The following is a 19,643-nucleotide window of genomic DNA, read 5'->3' as shown; positions in this document are numbered from 1 at the left end:
CACCCACCCACCCAGCTTCTCACAAACACACCCACCGTGGTGTATAATTAATGTTTCTGGTCATCTTTTGTACGTATTCAAAATGCACCATGTAATTTTCAGCCTGATATTTAAAATCGAACACGGTCTCTCTCACAGTCCAGCTGCCCAACCCCCGTATGCTTGCCCACTACCCTGACTGTACTGATGGTGTGTATGTGTGTGTGCCTGCCTATACAGTGCTTGTCCATGTATGGGCTTTGATTTGTCCCTGTACACCAGGGGTCTCAAACTTGCGGCCCGCGGGATGATATTTTGCGGCCCCCTACTTGACATCAAAGTTTAGTGTTAATGCGGCTGTTTGCCGAGTCGTTGCGCGAGAGTTGGAAGTTTTATTTATTTTATCACTTGTAGGCTACCATAGCGCAGGCTCATGACAGCAACGTTACGTTAGTGACTTGGTTGAAATGTGATTCCGGAGTGATATCATGTAAAGTGGAAGGCAAATGCATCCTCGCTATCTCCTCTGACTGCGAGCAGTGCTCTGCATGTCCGGCTGCACTGCCACTGTCTGTCTATGTCTGTGTACGGGTCTGGTCCAATCACATTCAGTGTCCCGTCAGCGTTTTTCCCCCTCACCCACAGTCTGCGAATCAGATGCAGAGTAGGGGAGTAGGGCGGGTCTTCACGGAATGCATGTCGTCTCTCTCTTTCACTCCGAGTCAGAGCAGAGTTGACAGCGCATCTACAGTAGCCTCGCTCGGAGTCGCTCCCAGTTTTATCTCTGTGAGATAAATGTAGCTACTAGCCTATTTTTGCCAGCAGGCAGCCAGCAGAAGAATATGGCATTTTCAAAGATGGTCAGTAAAAGAAAAGTCGACTGCAATTCAAAGGTGAATGGACTGAAAAATATGCGTTCATCCTGAGTCCCAGCACCAAACCAATGTGACTATATGCCAAGAAACGGTAGCTCTTGTGAAGGGTGGCAATTTGAAAATAATGTATGACTGAAGTGATGGAGACCATGTTTGAAGGCAAACAAAAGCAAATCGCCCTCAGATCGCACAGCAACCAGAATAACTGAAATACTGGCTGGTTATTTGATTAAAAAGCTTTGTGATTGAATAAAAAAAATGCACAGTGCATTTCCATAGCTGTGGATGAGTCCACTGACACCACTGAGAAGCCTATGTTCTGAAGAACTGTTCATGTTCTGAAATGTTATTGCTAAAGATTGAGAAGATTGGATCAGTTGTACTTTTTTTTTGAATACTTGAAACCCTTTTTTTTTGTGTAATATTTGATGCGGCCCAGCCTCACCCAGACTCTACCTCCAGCGGCCCCCAGGTTAATTGAGTTTGAGACCCCTGCTGTACACAATGTTTTTATAGATGCATGAATGCCCAGTGAGTGAATGTACAGAATATGTTTTAAATCGTTTTTTATATTATCTTTAATGTCCTTCTATTTTTCTGTTTCTTTTCCGGCTTAAACATCTAGCCCAGAGACTACAACTGAAAACTAGCAACCCTGCTGACGTTGGCATATTTACAGTTTTTCATTTATTATTAATTTATAATAAATGTATAACTGTTGATTGATATGCACTGTCCCTGATGAAATAAACTGAGTAAATAAATAAAAGTAAATAAATAAAGTAAACACATTTCTCAGTTTCTCTCTCCACAGTGATCTCCCCTCCTCGAGTATAGACAGTAATGTACTGATCTAAACCATTAAATTAACTCATGTAAAATATAATTGACTTAACTACAATTTCACACGCAGCCCTTCCGTCACCGAGGCAGAACCGGGCAGAATAATGTCATTGAGTTGCCACTGCGTCTCTACACACCTTAGTCTGGATCATTCTCTGTGGAATGACATTCATGGCGTTGTTGAGCCAACCTTCCAGGCTTTTGGCAAAGTTGCGGATGGCTTGAGTCAAGGCACCTGGGGAAGGAAATGTTTATTTTTTTATTATAACATTTTTTATATTTTTTATACAATGTGTGTGTGTGTGTGTGTGTGTGTGTGTGTGTGTGTGTGTGTGTGTGTGTGTGTGTGTGTGTGTGTGTGTGCGTGCGTGTGTCACTGGGAATGGGTCTGAGGACATCTGGGATGAGGATTTCAACGAGTGTGTGTGGTGTGTGTGTGTGTGCGCTAAGGCTGTCCCCGAAGCCTGTTTTTGGGATTCGAACTTCGTCAGGGTTTTTCGAACGAATGTTAGAACCTTCGTTTTAATAAAAAAAAAAAAAAAAAAATCTCTTTTTTTATATACCGGTATATATATTTTTTAATAAATATCCTCAAACTAAATCCTCAATTTGAATAAAGTGATTAATCTGATTAAATTAGTCTTTTTCTGCAACTGTGAAGAAAAACCCCATTGGTTTAAACAGAATGGAATTTTTTTTTGAAAACATTCAAAAAAAATTATTAACTTTTTTTTTTTCTAATGTTGATTTAGAATTCGAATGCCAACGTAACGAACGAAGGTTCGAACGTTTTGGCTCAGCCCTAGTGTGTGCGTGTGTGTGCGTGCATGTGTCACTGGGAATGGGTCTGAGGATGTCTGGGATGAGGATTTCAACGAAGGCTGTGTGTGTGTCTCTGTGTGTGTGTCTCTGTGTGTGTGTCTCTGTGTGTGTGTGTGTAGGTGTGTGTGTGTGTGTGTGTGTGTGTGCGTGCGTGCGTGTCTCACTGGGAATGGGTCTGAGGACGTCTGGGATGAGGATTTCAACGAGCGCCTGGTACATCAGGTGGTCACAGGTGCTCATCCACTTGACTACAGTCTCGCTCCTACACAGCACCAGCAGCTGGCAGCGCGGCAGCCTCGCCTCGATCTCACTCACACTGCTGCAGAGGCAGGGAACAAGGGGTTACACACAGGCCTCTGATCTCACTCACACTGCTGCGGAGGTGGGGAACAAGGGTTACACACAGGCCTCTGATCTCAGACCAGAGCAGACTGCAACGAGAGGAGGGGACATTAGTGTACGTGTGCATTATATCCTGTTTCAACAAGCAACATAGGAGACAGGGTTAGAGACTAGAGGAAGGAGACAGGGTTAGAGACTAGAGGAAGGAGACAGGGTTAGAGACTAGAGGAAGGAGACAGGGTTAGAGACTAGAGGAAGGAGACAGGGTTAGAGACTAGAGAAAGGAGACAGGGTTAGAGACTAGAGAAAGGAGACAGGGTTAGAGACTAGAGGAAGGAGACAGGGTTAGAGACTAGAGCAGACCTGGGCATTGTACAGCCCGCGGGATGATTCTGACCGGCCCGCGAAAGATTACATGATAATTAAAAAATTTAAATAAAAAAAAATTAAAAGAAATATAAATTATTATTATTATTTTTTTTATGTCAATGTTCACACGCACAATATACGCTTAGGAGACATGCTCAGAAGATGTTGGTTCTCTTTGGATCCACCTACATATGTGAACAGACACTCAGTCATGACGTTTACCAAGTCCAGGTACAGATCCTCTCTCACTGATGAACATCTGGCAGCTGTGCTTCGCATCTCCACCTCAGACATGCAACCTGACTTTGATGGACTTGTTAAAGCTCAACAGAGACTGGATTTCTCACACTGAATAAAAAAAAGAACTGAAAAACACTAAAATGTGGAAATATAACAAGTGAAATGGGACACTTGATATTTTTTTTCTTTTTTTTGCACAGTTCTGAAAACATTAAATGTTTAATATAGGCATGTAAAGTAAAAAAGGCTACAAAACTGGGACACTTTTCTTTACACAGTTCAGTGACATGTCTCGTTTATTTTTGCTATAAGATGATGTGATGTCTTTAGAAAGCTAAGAAAATCCTTGTTTCAATAGTATATGAAACTCAAAATGCCCTTTGTTATTAATGTTTCACATTTTGTTTATCATTTTGGAAATAAATTCTATTTGAATAAATGATATTTTTGAAAGCTAACCTCAACTTTTAATTGCCAAATAATAACATACACTCTTACCAGGGGTCAACACAATGCAATTTACTGCTTTTTATATAGAAATAAAATGTATATTATGCATAATTGAGTTTGGAATTTTGGCCCGGCCCCCCAACATATTTTCAGTTGCTCATTCGGCCCCCTGGGAAAAATAATTGCCCACCCCTGGACTAGAGGAAGGAGACAGGGTTAGACTATATGAAGGAGACAGGGTTAGAGACTAGAGGAAGGAGACAGGGTTAGAGATGAAGGAGACAGGGTTAGAGATGAAGGAGACAGGGTTAGAACTGGAGCTGGACGTGACAATGACAGGTTCTTCCCTGAGGCCGTCTGGCGACTGAACAAAAGCTCCCGATTGATCATATTCGATTTTTACGTGCAATTATTTTCATTTCTGGTGTATATAGTTTATATGTTGTATGCGTCACATTCGTCCATCAATATGCTGTCTTTGTATCGTGTCATGGACCCTGTGTGTTGTCCTGTCAGCTACTAGCACAGATAACCACATGTATACCAACATTGGTGAATGAAGTGATTTAGATTCTGATTCCTCTCATCAAGGAGATGTTTTAGGTCCTTTGCAATCAAGGTCTATTGTTTGAGAAGCAGGAGCTTTGCCAAAACGCATCGCATATAGACGGTTTTGTTGACAGGGGTTGAGTCGGAGATTAATTTGCTCCTGCTTCTCAAACTGCTCCATCTAGATCTGTATCTGCTGGTTCAAATAAAATAAAAAATTAATATTATTATTATTACCAATATACAATATAACTATTGTTACTAATGTAAGCTGTTTTCCTTATAGTTTTCCTCTTATCTATATTATAAATGTTTTTACAGAGGGGTTTGTTCAAATATCATTCATAGCTTGATGTATTAACATTTTATTCCTAAAAATGGCATAATCGTTTTTCTTATGGCTGTTGATTGAGTTTTCTGATTTATGGAGTGATAAAAAGAGATATCTACAATTTCCTTTGTAAAAAAAGAAGAAAAAAAAAAAAAACCTTGTGCTCTTATATTAGGACCAATGCAATGGTTACAAATGAGACCTCTGGTGTTGCCATGGCACCAAACGCATACCCAACATTCCAAACGATGATTAATTTGGTTCAAGAATTCTGAGATATTCTTAGTTGCACTGCACAAGGCCAGCCAGTAAAGAGGAAAATGTCTCCCGTGAACCGGCGTCAGAGAACTCGCCTGTTTTCTGTGATGGTGGCGCCCTCTACGGAGTCAGAGGGGGAATAACGCCAGAATGTCTGCCACAGCTTCTCAATGAGACTGAACTGGAGGTTCACAACGACGTCCAGGATGGCCTGAAACAAAGATCCACAAAGACACAGACGTGACACCCTGGTTTCACTGTGAACGGCTCGCCGTTGAGCCCTTCCTCCTGTCCATTCAGGATTCAAGATATTCATTTTGTCACATGCACGGTTAACACAGACGGTTACATCGTACTACAATGAAAATCATACTTTGCTAGTTCACCCTTCACACAGAATCACAGAATATAGACTTAAACTAGAATTTAAAATATTAAGAAAAGGTTTAATGCTAAAATAAAGAATCTTACGAAAGATAAATAAAGTAGAAAAATAAGGCACGTGTAACAGAATTGCACATTCAGTTCACAGTGTAGTGGTGTAAAGGATGGAAAGTGCACTATGCATTGTTGCAAATAATGGTAGTGGAGGAGGTGACAGTGAAGTCACAGCAGCAGTCAAGAGTGTCTGTGTAGCGTTCACAGTTCAGTATCACCAGTGGTGCTAGAAGCATGCGCGTGCACACAGGAATGTGCTGCACTCGACTGATGCGCCAACTCGCTAATTACCCACCTGGCTACTTTGCATAACAATAGCGCCGGTCGTCAGGTGTGTTCAAATACGTTCTCAGATACATTCACACAAAACGTACATTCCATTCGTAGAGGCAATTAGGCATTGTCTTTAGTCTGTGCACACGCGAGGGAAAATGTATGCGCATCAAATTACAGTGCAAATGCAACATAATCATTCACACAAAACTTGTGAATGAACCGTGTTACATTCCATTCGTAGAGGCAATTAGGCATTGTCTTTAGTCTGTGCAAACGCGAGGGAACATTCATGCGAATGTGCGGGAGTGCGCGTGCACGTGGCGTCACCAGCAAAGCGCGTGCAACCAGCTTTGAAATCAGCAACGCATGCCTGAGTATCACTTCCTAACGGTGCCGTGAGGTCACAGCAGCAGTCAGAGTGTCTGTGTAGCACCAGACCAGTGCACTACTGGACACTCACTTTGCTTCTCTCTACAGATGCAACACTTTGCTGAATGATATATGTTGAGTAATCTATATACGGGTCTGTGTCTCGCCCTCTCCTGTGAGCTCCTGATGTCCTTGTACCGTGTCCTTGTGTGTGAAACAGTGATTTGCTGTCTCTGTACCAACGTCATCGAGACAAAGTCCTGTGCATTTAATGCACCCGTCAAATAAAGTGTTGATTCTGATATTGTGTGATAGTGTGAGTGTGTGTGTGGTAGTGGTGTAGTGTGATAGTGGTGTAGTGTGATAGTGGTCTAGTGTGTTAGTGTGATAGTGGTGTAGTGTGATAGTGGTGTAGTGTGATAGTGGTGTAGTGTGATAGTGGTGTAGTGTGATAGTGGTGTAGTGTGATAGTGGTGTAGTGTGATAGTGATCTAGTGTGGTAGTGGTGTAGTGTGATAGTGTGATAGTGGTGTAGTGTGATAGTGGTGTATTGTGATAGTGTGATAGTGGTGTAGTGTGATAGTGGTGTATTGTGATAGTGGTGTATTGTGATAGTGTGATAGTGGTGTAGTGTGATAGTGGTGTATTGTGATAGTGTGATAGTGGTGTAGTGTGATAGTGGTGTAGTGTGATAGTGGTGTATTGTGATAGTGGTGTATTGTGATAGTGGTGTAGTGTGATAGTGGTGTATTGTGATAGTGTGATAGTGGTGTATTGTGATAGTGTGATAGTGGTATAGTGTGGTAGTGTGATAGTGGTGTAGTGTGATAGTGGTGTAGTGTGATAGTGGTGTAGTGTGATAGTGGTGTAGTGTGATAGTGGTGTATTGTGATAGTGGTGTAGTGTGATAGTGGTGTATTGTGATAGTGGTGTAGTGTGATAGTGGTGTATTGTGATAGTGGTGTAGTGTGATAGTGGTGTAGTGTGATAGTGGTGTAGTGTGATAGTGGTGTAGTGTGATAGTGGTGTAGTGTGATAGTGGTGTAGTGTGATAATGGTGTATTGTGATAGTGGTGTAGTGTGATAGTGGTGTAGTGTGATAGTGGTGTATTGTGATAGTGGTGTATTGTGATAGTGGTGTATTGTGATAGTGGTGTATTGTGATAGTGGTGTATTGTGATAGTGGTGTAGTGTGATAGTGTGATAGTGGTGTAGTGTGATAGTGGTGTATTGTGATAGTGGTGTATTGCGATAGTGGTGTATTGTGATAGTGGTGTAGTGTGATAGTGGTGTATTGTGATAGTGGTGTAGTGTGATAGTGGTGTATTGTGATAGTGGTGTATTGTGATAGTGGTGTAGTGTGATAGTGGTGTATTGTGATAGTGGTGTAGTGTGATAGTGGTGTATTGTGATAGTGGTATATTGTGATAGTGGTGTAGTGTGATAGTGTGATAGTGGTGTAGTGTGATAGTGGTGTATTGTGATAGTGGTGTATTGTGATAGTGGTGTAGTGTGATAGTGGTGTAGTGTGATAGTGGTGTAGTGTGATAGTGGTGTATTGTGATAGCGTGGTAGTGTGATAGTGGTGTATTGTGATAGTGGTGTATTGTGATAGTGTGATAGTGGTGTATTGTGATAGTGGTGTATTGTGATAGTGTGATAGTGGTGTATTGTGATAGTGGTGTATTGTGATAGTGTGATAGTGGTGTATTGTGATAGTGTGATAGTGGTATATTGTGATAGTGGTATATTGTGATAGTGGTGTATTGTGATAGTGGTGTATTGTGATAGTGGTGTATTGTGATAGTGTGATAGTGGTGTATTGTATAGTGTGGTAGTGTGATAGTGGTGTATTGTGATAGTGGTGTATTGTGGTAGTGTGATAGTGGTGTATTGTGATAGTGGTGTATTGTGATAGTGGTGTATTGTGATAGTGGTGTATTGTGATAGTGGTGTATTGTGATAGTGTGATAGTGGTGTATTGTGATAGTGGTATATTGTGATAGTGGTGTATTGTGATAGTGGTGTATTGTGATAGTGTGATAGTGGTGTATTGTGATAGTGGTGTATTGTGATAGTGGTGTATTGTGATAGTGTGTAGTGTGGCATAGTGGTGAGAAACTGATGAAATACAGTAGTAAGGTGGGTAAGGGATTAAAATGAAGGCTGTTCCAACATGGTGGAGACAATACTAACCGTGTCTGGGACAGGACAGTTCTCACCTCACAGTGCTCTCTGTAAAGGGACTGGAGAGCTTTGACATCCTCTAGGCGGGCCTAGTAGTGTGGTAGTGTGTGTGGTAGTGTGGTAGTGACAGGACAGTTCTCACCTCACAGTGCTCTCTGTAAAGGGACTGGAGAGCTTTGACATCCTCTAGGCTTATGTTGTCTGGGTTGTGTTCTCCCAGGTCCAGCTCCACAAAGTCAGGCAGCGCTCGGGATGCATCTGTTGGGAGGGGCAGCAACGATAGAAATCAACATACAACTGCATACGGCATTATAAAAAGGAATCAGTACACCTGGGAAAGATCTCCCATGAAGCAACATCAAATTGTTGTTTCAGTTTTAAAGCTGGAGTGAAGATACGGATATCATATTAAACTAGAGACCTTGAGGAATCTGTATCATGCTAGTTCACCAGTAAAGGGGCTAAATATTGCTTCAAAGTTAAGCATTAAGGTGAAGAATTGGCATGGCCATTTTGAAAGGGGTCCCTTGTCCTTTCACCTCAAGGTATCTTACATGACAATGGGATCAAAGGAACCAAAGGTTATTTTCACCCATTTTTTAAATATTTATTTGTATAAATAAATGCATATTTCTGCATACTGTGGTCCCTAAACAGTCTTGGAATTGCATAGATTGGGTATGACCGTAAAACCGTGTACAACTCTTGTGGGTCCAATGAGCCTAAGCTGTATTCATGTGTGATGATGTTAGTCCCAAAAGATTTAGCAATTTCAATGTATTGACACTTGACCTCACTGTAAAATGACCTATTGTGAGCTCTAGGATAATCACAGCTTCATGCCTTTTACAACCAGAATCTTGAGACAGTGGACGCATTTGCTGCCTAGTGACGGAAGACACTCACAATAAGTTGGGTAGTCAGAGCTATTAGGAGACTAAAGAGCTTGTCATCCAATTGCCGGAGAAAAAAAAAACTGTTCTGGCAGACATTTCAAGTTATTGAAACCAAATCACAGTATGAACTTTTAAGTGTTTTTCAATGTCTTGAAATGTGGGGGATTTTCCCACCAATGATTTGTGGTCCAAAATGGTTTGGTTTTGCATCAAATCTGTGTAACTATTCAACCCAGAACTTGCTGCAGAAATCTGTTACACATAATTGAGCTTTGGAATGGCCATCATATGCTTCAATCATAATGTTCCAAGCACTTATACACTTAGGCACAAAAAAAATGAATTTTTATTACAGATGACTAGAAAGAATCGACACAGAGTGCTGAGCTGCATCTCAGATTCATCTTCAGGTTTACTTCAGGGACACTTCTATTTGGCATCTACTGTTGACCTTGTATCTCCCCGATCCCCTGTCCCTGTCATCTGTAAATCTGCATTTGGTTATGATGCCCCTAGCTCATGGAATTAACTCCAGAGATTAAAACCTTGATCTCCAACCTTCGTCAATAAAGCTTTTGTTATCCTTGCTTTTTGCCTCGTTATGTTGCGTTATTGCCATGATTTTATATGCTGTGTGATTTCATATGCCTTTTTTTGTGCTTATTTCTGTATGTACTCTCGACATGACTGTAAATGAGGGTAACCTCAGTTGCCTTTCAAGTTTAAATAAAAGGTAAATTATTTTAAATGAACATTAATGATGCTAAATAAGGGTTTTAATTTCCACTTTCAGGTTATTTATATTGATTAATGATTTAGACAGGGGCTTCAAATATTAATTATTTCACATAATACCGTCCATACCTATAGTTTACAAACGTGATCATGTATTTGTATATACAATATTTTCATGACCCCCACAAAATAATCTTGTGATCTTGTGATCTTGTGGTTGAGAACCACTATCTTTTTTTATTTAATTTTTTTAATGTTTTTGGTAGGTTTTTATTGGCTTTTTACTACCGGGCAGTCCGGTAGAGAGAGGAAGAACGGGAGATAGACGGGGGGAAGACATTCGGCAAAGGTCACCGGGTCCGGGAGTCGAACCCGGGACGGCCGCGTTGCGACGCAGCGCAGTACATGGTCGTGTGCTACTTGAGCACCCCGAGAACCACTATCTTATAGGACCCCGTCCAAATAGAGACTTGGAAAACAACTGAATAGAAAGACACAAACACAGGTGCACAAATAGAGAGATAGAGATAGAGAGAGGTAAAAAGAGAGCAGCTGACCCAGGAACTGCTGGTGGTGCTGGCTCTGTGCAATGACTGTCTGCTCTGCTGACGTGTGGGGGTTCTGACCTCCTCCTCCTCCTCCTCCTCCTCCTCCTGAGTAGTTCTCCCCTGAGCCTCCATCAACCTTCTGCACAGGCTTGAACCTGGAATCACAGACCTCACCTCTCAGTACATACAACATGTGTGTGTGTGCGTGTGCGTGTGTGTGCGTGTGTGTGTGTGTGTATGCACGCATGTATGAGTGTGTATGTGTATTGAGGCAGACGCTGTATGTTATTATCAATTGTCAATTGAGAGGATATGTGACTGGCAGGTCTCTTGAGGTGCTCCCATAGTCGAGCGGACCGTGCCAAGTGAGAGTAGGGCAGGATCATAGCCACTTATTAGTATTCTGAGAAGATAATTCATCTGTATCGCAACCGAGTCACGGATTTTGTCGAGGCAGGTAGCATTATGTGAAATTAAATGAAATAAAGAAATGTGGATTAAAGAAGTTAAAACGAAGTTTAGCCTATTCAATTGTTTTAGAAGCCTATAGCCAATGCCTGTGTGTACGTATTTTAACGCTCCGTGGACGACTGGCCGAGGACTGCAAGGAGGGGGAATTGCAACCGTGTACAAGCAAAACTTTGACTGTAAACAACTGTCATCAGTCTCATCATGATTAAATGGGTAGGATTGGTCCGGTAAAACGTTGGCAGGTAGATGACGCTAAATTTTGTTTTACTATCGCTAATCGTCACCATTCCAATTCATAGTGTGTAAAACTGCCAGTTTTATTTCGAAATATTGGAAACGGAGATAACATACTCTTTATTTTGACATCGGATGACGACGACATGACAGTAGTTGAACAGCGTGGGAAAAAATGTGTAAACTGGCTCGAGACATGTAGGAAATTGGTCCGCGGAGGTCTGTGGAGGTACGCTCGACTATGAAAGCTCAAAGTGTCCGTGCGGACCTCGCAGAGTCCGCTCCGCGCACTGTCCGCTCGACCATGGGAGCACCTTTAGTGTCTGACTGGATTTGCAATGTTGTTGGTCGTCTGTTTGGTCGTATGCGGGCATGAATAAATTATTCAAAAGTGTATGTGCATGCGTGTGTGTGTGTGTGTGTGTGTGTGTGTGTGTGTGTGTGTGTGTGTGTATGAATGTTTATGTGTGCATGTGCATATGCGTATGTGTGTGTGTGTGTGTGTGTGTGTGTGTGTGTGTGTGTGTTACCTCTGTTTCTGCTGGACAGGCTGCTGTCTGAGGGCCATGTACTGCATGTCCTCCTGCAGTCTGTTGAGAGGAGAGTCTGGCTTCACCCGGATACCGTAGTAGTGGTATTTGGAGTTCCCCCTGCGAGACAAAGCCAGCAGCGACACGCGGCTCATTACAGGATTCCACTGACTGCCATGACAACTGAGACACTGTGGCAGACTGGCAGGCAAGCTATGCCAAACAAAAAGGCCACAGGGCCGGGAGAGATGGAGTGACTGGTAGAACACTAGAGATTATATAAGAGGCAGAGGACTAGAGATGGTGTGTAACACTCAAGTTCAACACTATTTGACGAACAATGCCACTGACCCTTCGCTGCCAGAGATGTACCCCTCCTGGTGACTTGTTTGTAAGTCAGCTAGATGACTAAAGGTAAACAAGAGAGGGCAGTGGCTCTGCTCTACCTGGTGCCTTGTTTGTAAGTCAGCTAAAGGACTAAAGGTAAACAAGAGAGGGCAGTGACTCTGGGCTACCTGGTGCCTTGTTTGTAAGTCAGCTAAAGGACTAAAGGTAAACAAGAGAGGGCAGTGGCTCTGCTCTACCTGCTGCCTTGTTTGTAAGTCAGCTAAAGGACTAAAAGTAAACAAGAGAGGGCAGTGGCTCTGCTCTACCTGGGCCCTCATTCATCAACGTGTTCTACGCACAGATTTGTGCTTACCCTGTGCGTACGATCATTTCTAAGCAAAGAGTGGGATTCATCAATTTCAACTTGAACTTGACTCCGTGCTTACGTCTACGCACAGGTCAGACCATGCGTACCTGGCGCCCAGTGGTAGAATATATTATTACAACAAGGAAATGAGCTTCTGTGCATAATAACACTGGCATGTTCTGTACGAACCGTAGTTCATTATAGTTCATTGTAAAATAGCAACAGTAGTGTAATTATGGTCAAAACCCTATAAATAGCATTTGGAATAATAGATCTTTCTCTCAGAATGAATGCAGCATCACTCATTAGGGGATATTTTTAATAACCAGGGCATCTGTAGTTATGGCGAAATATGCACAAAGTTTAACCTCACCGAGTCCACATGGCTTTTTTACATACAGTTACGACTATGTTTGAGGTCTCACGGTGTTCCATTACACATACCAGTTGAACACCACAGATACCACAAATTTTTCTATGAAAGAGAAACATTGGGAGGTTTTGTATCAGGTTTTTATTATCAATTACTAACGTCCTCGTATGAAACCCTTCAACTAGACACTGTCTGGAGGAGGGATATACCAGACCTGGAAAATGACTTTGATTGGCAAGGAGCCTGGGCAAATGTCCGACTTACATCAAGGAACCCGGATCATCAACAAATCAATCTGAACTATATTCACAGGACATACTTGACTCCTATAAGACTGTGCAGAATGGGGCTTAAACAAGACTCCAAATGCTCCCAATGTACAAATGGGGACGAAGGGACATTTATGCACATGTATTGGGACTGCCCACCAGTTAAGGCATTCTGGAAAGATGTGTCCCAACAATTATCAAACCTCGTATCTTGGAATATACCTGTACACCCCTCGGTATTACTATTGAATGATGTTTTTGAGTTTGCAGTGAATCCACAGCTAAAGAGATTGGTTTTATCGGGTATCACAGTAGCTAAAAAGCTGATCGCATCACGCTGGTTTCAACCGGAAAAAATTTGCCGGAAAGTTTGGTTTCTTACATATCTCGATGTGATATATCAAGAAATATCTACAGCAAGAATTCTGGGTCTCAATGAATCCAAAATGTCAATGTGGGTAGAAGTGGTGGAGAGAATAAAAGCTAGCTTATAATGGTAGTGTCTGGTTAGGAGTGAGGGATAATGGAGGTACTATCCAAGGAGGGGTCCGGGAGGGGGGGGTTCGAGCTGGAGCATATGTGTGTAGGGTTTTAGAAAATAGGTATTAGGGGTATGTTCTATATAAACATTTATATAATTGTAATTTCGCTGGATATACACTGTATACGGTTAAAATGTTATTATAGACTCTTTTTGTTTTATCTTGTTTCTGTACTTGCATGTAATTTTAACCACCTTGACTGATAGTTTCATTATGCATTATGTGTTGAGTACTGACTTTTAATAATTTTTGTTTTGCAATAATAAAAAAATATAAAAAAAAAATAATAATGAATGCAGCATGGTTTATATAGCGTTATCGGAATATACGGGGTGTAGGCTACTGACTGACTGCGCTCCGCGTAGCTTGATTGATTGATTGATTGATTGAAAAGTTTATTAACAGATTGCAGAATGGGTACAGTACAGTACAGCTCAGTACATACAATTAATTGTTAATTGGGGATGCAGACCAGAGAAAGACTTTCGTCTTGTTTACATCAGGGTCCCCCATTTTCAATTCATCATAAATCATAAAGCTCAACTCGTTATTATTTTGCGCAGACCGCAGAAACACGGGAACGTTTTGATTATATTTAAAAGGCTTTACGTTAAACGAAACAAGTGGAATTTCGAAGCTGTAAGCAGAATACAAGTCATATGAATATAGTGTTCTTCCCCCTTTTTACTGTATAAGAAAGAATAGAAAACGCATTGCAATGACACCAGATAGTGGACAGACTATGTATATGATGGGATTCAAGTTCGCGTTTTTGTTGATCATAGGCATGCTGTCAGAGTATGATATCTTAATCAAACATTCTAGAACATTTGTCGTCACAGATCATGTCCTAATAGAACATAGGCTATGGCATGGATCGTGATATTGTGTGGACTGTTACTGTACCGGTACCACCCATTGTGACAACAGCCTTGTGAGTCCCGCACACAAACATGATGGAATTCAAGTTCATGTATTGAAAGGCAGGCTACATCATACATGCAGTGAGATTCATTGTTCTTGTATATGCTCTCGTATTATTGTTTATATAGGCTACCCAATACTGACATCAAAATAGATTGTAGTATGCCTCTAGAAATCATATGCAGCAGGTAGAAGATTGACGGGAGATCCATCGCGATTTGGAATAAAATTGAGGAGAACTTTAATCCCTGGGTATTAATCAAACAACACGGGAAAAGGCAGTCATATTCCAGCGCGGTATTTATTAGTGTTTGCGCTGCCCAGGCAGCAATGGTTAATAGATATCATATCCGACATCACCGTAAGTGTACACGTCTGTCAGCCTGTCTCATGACACGCTTCCCTCGGCTTAGTCCATTTTTCCACATTTCATGGGTGTATTCCATTACCGTATATGGTTAATCGGGGCGTTTCTGGTATGCAAATACGTGAAAGTGTGCACGAGCCTCGGCGCAGAGCCAAGGTGGGATTCATCATGACAGGTGTGCGTAGAGCCTGCGTACGCATGTGTGATGCATCCCGACTTCCCTGTGCGTACACTGGTTCTACATTCCGTGCTTACGTGTGGAAATAGAACATGTTCTACGCACACATTGATGAATGAGGGCCCTGGTGCCTTGTTTGTAAGTCAGCTAAAGGACTAAAGGTAAACCAAGAGAGGGCAGTGGCTCTGCTCTACCTGGTGCCGAGGCGGCGGGTGCGGAGCCCCATGAAGATGGAGCGGATGAGTTTGCCGAAGGAGGCGGCGTTGACGGGGTCCAGCTTCTGCTCGTGGCAGTGGCGCAGGTAGTGGTTGTAGAGCGTGCAGCGCGGCAGACTCACTCCCTCCGCCGTCTCGTAGTTGTCCAGCAGCCACTGCAGCTGTGGAGGGAAATGACGCGCCGGGGGGGGGGGAGGAGGGGGTGGGGGGAGGAGGGGTCAGTACGGGTCGACACCCTCCCCCCTCTCGCCTGAATGCCCCTCGCTAGATCATACCGCTGCACCGCTGAAGCACCACTTAAGCACTAACAGAAAGCAGCAGTAGAGGAACGGCAGTAATAATACATGAATGAATAAGCAAATAAGATAAATAAGAACAGCCCGGGAACCCCCACCACTAAACACGGAAAGAACTGAGGGAAGAGAGAGAGAGGGGAAGAGAGAGAGGGGGAGAGAGAGAGCGAGAGGGGGGAGGGGGAGAGAGAGAGAGAGAAGAGCACAGCAAAGGTAAAGGTAAAGGTCAGGCATGATGGCGACTTACATGGCTGTTGAGCAGCGAGCTTCTCTGACTGGATAAACCCTCAGACTTTTGGAGCGTCTCAATCGCCATTTCAATCTGATACACCAATGAGCACGGGACAACAAAATGGAAGGAGGGTGGAAAAAAACAAAAAACAACATAGGAAGAAAAATAAACAAGCAGTTGCAGTAGATTCACACAGTACTAATGACCAATAGAAACAAAATAAAGAGTCTACAATAGATCCCCAAGCAAGCACCCAACACCCAAGCATAGCAGACCCCCTCCCCCCTCCCTTCATTTAGCCAAATCACAATTTAAACCTAACCTAACCAAACGTTCCCACCAAGGGATTGCAACAGGGGAACGTGTTCACCAGGCACAGAGCTCATAAGCACACAAACCACTGATCAGAGATCATAAGCACACGACATCTACTACCACATCCAGCCACCAGAGAGCAGCACAGAGCCAAAGACGGGGAAATGGGGCCTCATTGTTCTACAGCCTACAGTTACACATTGAGGAGAGATGCAGATAGTGAGGAGGAGACAAGTTAAAGATAGATTTAAAAAAAAAATGGGGGGGGGCTTGAGACATGGTGGTTGTGGAAAAGGGGGTCTAACCGAATACTAGGAATATGTTCCTAATGTTCTGTATGAGGAGCACTGAGTGCATAGAGGTCAACCTCAATCAGGTCTGAAACGCTCTGGGTTAAACACACGCCTACTCGTAACATTGTGCAAAATCTTTTCAAGCAAATCCCAATTTCCATTTAACCTGCATACGAGTTCCTGAGAGGTTTTTCCAGTGATCGCTCAAAGCTAATATCCACCATGAGCAGAAACTATATCCATATTCAAAACGGTATAAAACGGAAATGTACGGATGAAAAAAGTATCTGTTTTTTGCATGTGGACCAGAAGCAACTCACTGACAATCGACGGTGTTATTAGATCCATAGCTATAATATAAAATATAGGTTTTAGCTCTACAAACAATGTGAGCGTTTACATGGGGTTAATGGACGGCAAGGCCAGATGCACTTCCCGGAAGGGCCGTGGCACCCAATGTGTTAAAGACGGTATAGATTGAGTATTTTCCGGTGACAGATCACATTCACATTTTGTTGCATTTTTTTAACAGAAGGCATGTAAACATACCGACATCAAATCAACATATCAACTAATAATATTATGCACATGAACTTGATAATTTTGTGGACCTCGACATGGGCATTTGTTTACACATAGAATGGCACCGACATTTTAGCCAGTCCCGCTGTTTCTGTCCCCCTCGTCTCCTCTGCTCTCTGCGGGAGGCGGGGCTCAGCGGCGGAGTGGACGGCGTGAGGCAGTGAACCAGCCAGGTGAGGTGGAGAGATAACCCCGTATTACTCCAGGCTAATAGCTGCGTCTGCTGACGACTGCACAATTCCACCCAGAAACTTTGGAAGAATAAATGGGACTCGGTCTCAAAGCCGAATCTTTGGGTTTAAGCTGAATATATGTGTGAGTGAGTGAGAGAGAGCGAGAGCGAGAGCGAGAGAGAGAGAGAGAGAGAGAGAGAGAGAGAGAGGAGATCCATTAATAATGCGAACGAGCCGGTATGTCACCTGAATGACCGTTTCATTCTCCTCCATTGAGCAAATAGTTTCGTCTAAGTGCTGAAAAGCAGCCAGGAGAGGCTCAGTGTTTTTTGGGTCACATATCAGCCTCAACGAGTCGGGAGGGGATGAGACCAGTGTGTCTTCATCCGCACCATTCAGTGTCTGCATGTCTCTCCCTCATCATCCATCCTCCATCTCCTCTCCCCTTATTTAGCTTTTTAAAACAATCAGCTGTAGACGGCTTCATTTTGGCACTTGCTTGCTTGAATAGGCAACAGTCTTCACAGTCAACAAGCTGTTTCGGCTCTGATCCGCACTGTTTCCTTGACTGAGGACTACACAGTTGCCTGTTACGTAGTAGTTAGACATCACATGCCAGACGTGTTCAACTGAGAGAAAGTTAAACGATACCACCAGTGCAACACGTCAAAATATAATCTCAAAATAGATTACGTGACTGAATCTTATGTTTTAATAAACCATTCGATTTCACCCCCACCTCGCACAAGTGCACGATAATTATGTTCCAAAAAGTGTGGAGGCGTCGTGACCTCGGAGAGTGCAGAAAAGTACATTTATATTAAAACGTGTGCTTCTCGCAGTGTTTTAGCCTGTACAAAAAAAACGGTTATTTTAAGTGGTCATACTTTGTTAAATATGACAGCTTTTGCTCAATAATGCTTTGAAACGGGATATTATTTTTTTTAAATCAAATCAAGATGATATTCTGGCCAATTTGCTGTCTGACTGAGGATGACGGATATGAAACGCTGCCAGAGCCATCAGTCAATCCCACTATGAAATAGGTTCTTAAAGGAACCCAGAGGATCTAAGAGGAACTTGTGAGGAACTTCCTATTTTTTACAGTGTATTGTGTGTAGTGAACAGAAGGCCACGCCCCCATCAGCCTACAGAGAGTTGGCTGTGCCCAGAGAGGGTGCACTGAATCACTTATATAACAAATCAAATGATACATCCAAAGCTGAAAAATGTATACGTGTGACATTAATATTCCACAATAAGCAATTTATGACAATTAAAACATCACCGTACTGCATCTTTAAATTGATTCATTATTATTATTAATAATAATATTTATTACTTAAATAAAGATTCCATTGATATCCAGAGATGCATCTACTCATCATGGACATTGACAACACATTTGCCATGAGGACCTATGAAGTCCGTCATAATTGGAATTTGCGCCATTTTGGAAAAATACCATTTCCCCTACTCCCCCATGTCTGTTATTTAGATAATATGACCAGCAACCAAATCCAAAAATTCGGGAAAAAGGGAAATTATTTTTTACTTGTGAATGCACCGATTTCCACCAAACTTGACAGTTGAAGTTTGCCTTGCAATAGCAAAGATGCCTGTGAAGTTCTGAGTCATGTTGCCTCATGGTGGCGCTATTCTCATGTAACTAAAAACATGAACTACTTCTCAACTCAACAGCTCAATCGTGGTCAAACGGTGGACTGAGAATTTGTCGAGTTTGTTCGCTGGTGTGTTTTTGCCAAAATATTATTATTTGAGATTCTTCAAGTTTTATAAAAGATTACCGTCACTACCACTGAATACTAATTGCAGCCGTGCTGGCAGGACAGCAAGTTATAATTGAAGTGAAATTAACTTGGCACCACTTGTATGTAGTTACGGTTTTCAAAAAACGCTGTGCGGGAAGGAAATTGCAAGCTATAGCGTGTTTATATAGTGCAGCATGTTATGGAGAATGGAATAAAAAATTGTATTAAAAAAAGACGCCAAACTGGACAGGCCAGACGAGATGTCTTGGATTTGGAACGGACAGCATTTTCAATAAAAAAGAAAATTAGCTCTCATATTTGTGTTTCTGTCTTTTCACGTTTTAGCCATGCTAGCAAGAACACAGGGCTCTAAGACACCTCTTTTTTTGTCAGTTATGGTGGGTAAAATAATTCAAATTAAATACATAATTGAATCAGAATTATTCACATAGCATTTACTTAAAAAGGTGCTATAGATAACAGTCAGCCGCTAGATGTCACACTAGAGCACCAGCGTGTCATTTATCCAATCGGGTGCATTCCACGTGGGGGGAAAAGGGAAGTAGGGAGGGGATACATGCACGCAACATGTAAACAACAACATTAATTTTGGACCCACCAAAATGTTTTGAATTCATTAATCAATATTTATTTTTGTTGGGGGGGGGGGCAATACTTT

The 19,643-nt window shown here is 42.3% G+C and overlaps 1 protein-coding gene across 1 annotated transcript in view; it reads right to left on the bottom strand.

Moving 5' to 3' along the window:
• The window catches only part of rfx3 (regulatory factor X, 3 (influences HLA class II expression)), a gene marked incomplete at its 5' end in the record, with an annotated part of 41,826 nt that overhangs the window by 7,774 nt on the left and 14,409 nt on the right, over positions 1–19,643 (bottom strand). The window contains 8 exons of the mRNA XM_084324192.1: positions 1,835–1,932; positions 2,684–2,838; positions 5,154–5,269; positions 8,471–8,586; positions 10,517–10,662; positions 11,743–11,862; positions 15,284–15,465; positions 15,845–15,919. Coding sequence (XP_084180318.1) covers positions 1,835–1,932; positions 2,684–2,838; positions 5,154–5,269; positions 8,471–8,586; positions 10,517–10,662; positions 11,743–11,862; positions 15,284–15,465; positions 15,845–15,919 — 1,008 coding nt within the window. The remainder of the gene's footprint in view (positions 1–1,834; positions 1,933–2,683; positions 2,839–5,153; positions 5,270–8,470; positions 8,587–10,516; positions 10,663–11,742; positions 11,863–15,283; positions 15,466–15,844; positions 15,920–19,643) is intronic.

Source organism: Notolepis coatsorum (assembly GCF_963971535.1).
Source record: "Notolepis coatsorum genome assembly, chromosome: 11".
NCBI classification, from domain to species: domain Eukaryota; kingdom Metazoa; phylum Chordata; class Actinopteri; order Aulopiformes; family Paralepididae; genus Notolepis; species Notolepis coatsorum.
Note: the sequence above shows the minus strand (reverse complement) of the source record. Positions and strands in the feature narration are given on the sequence as shown.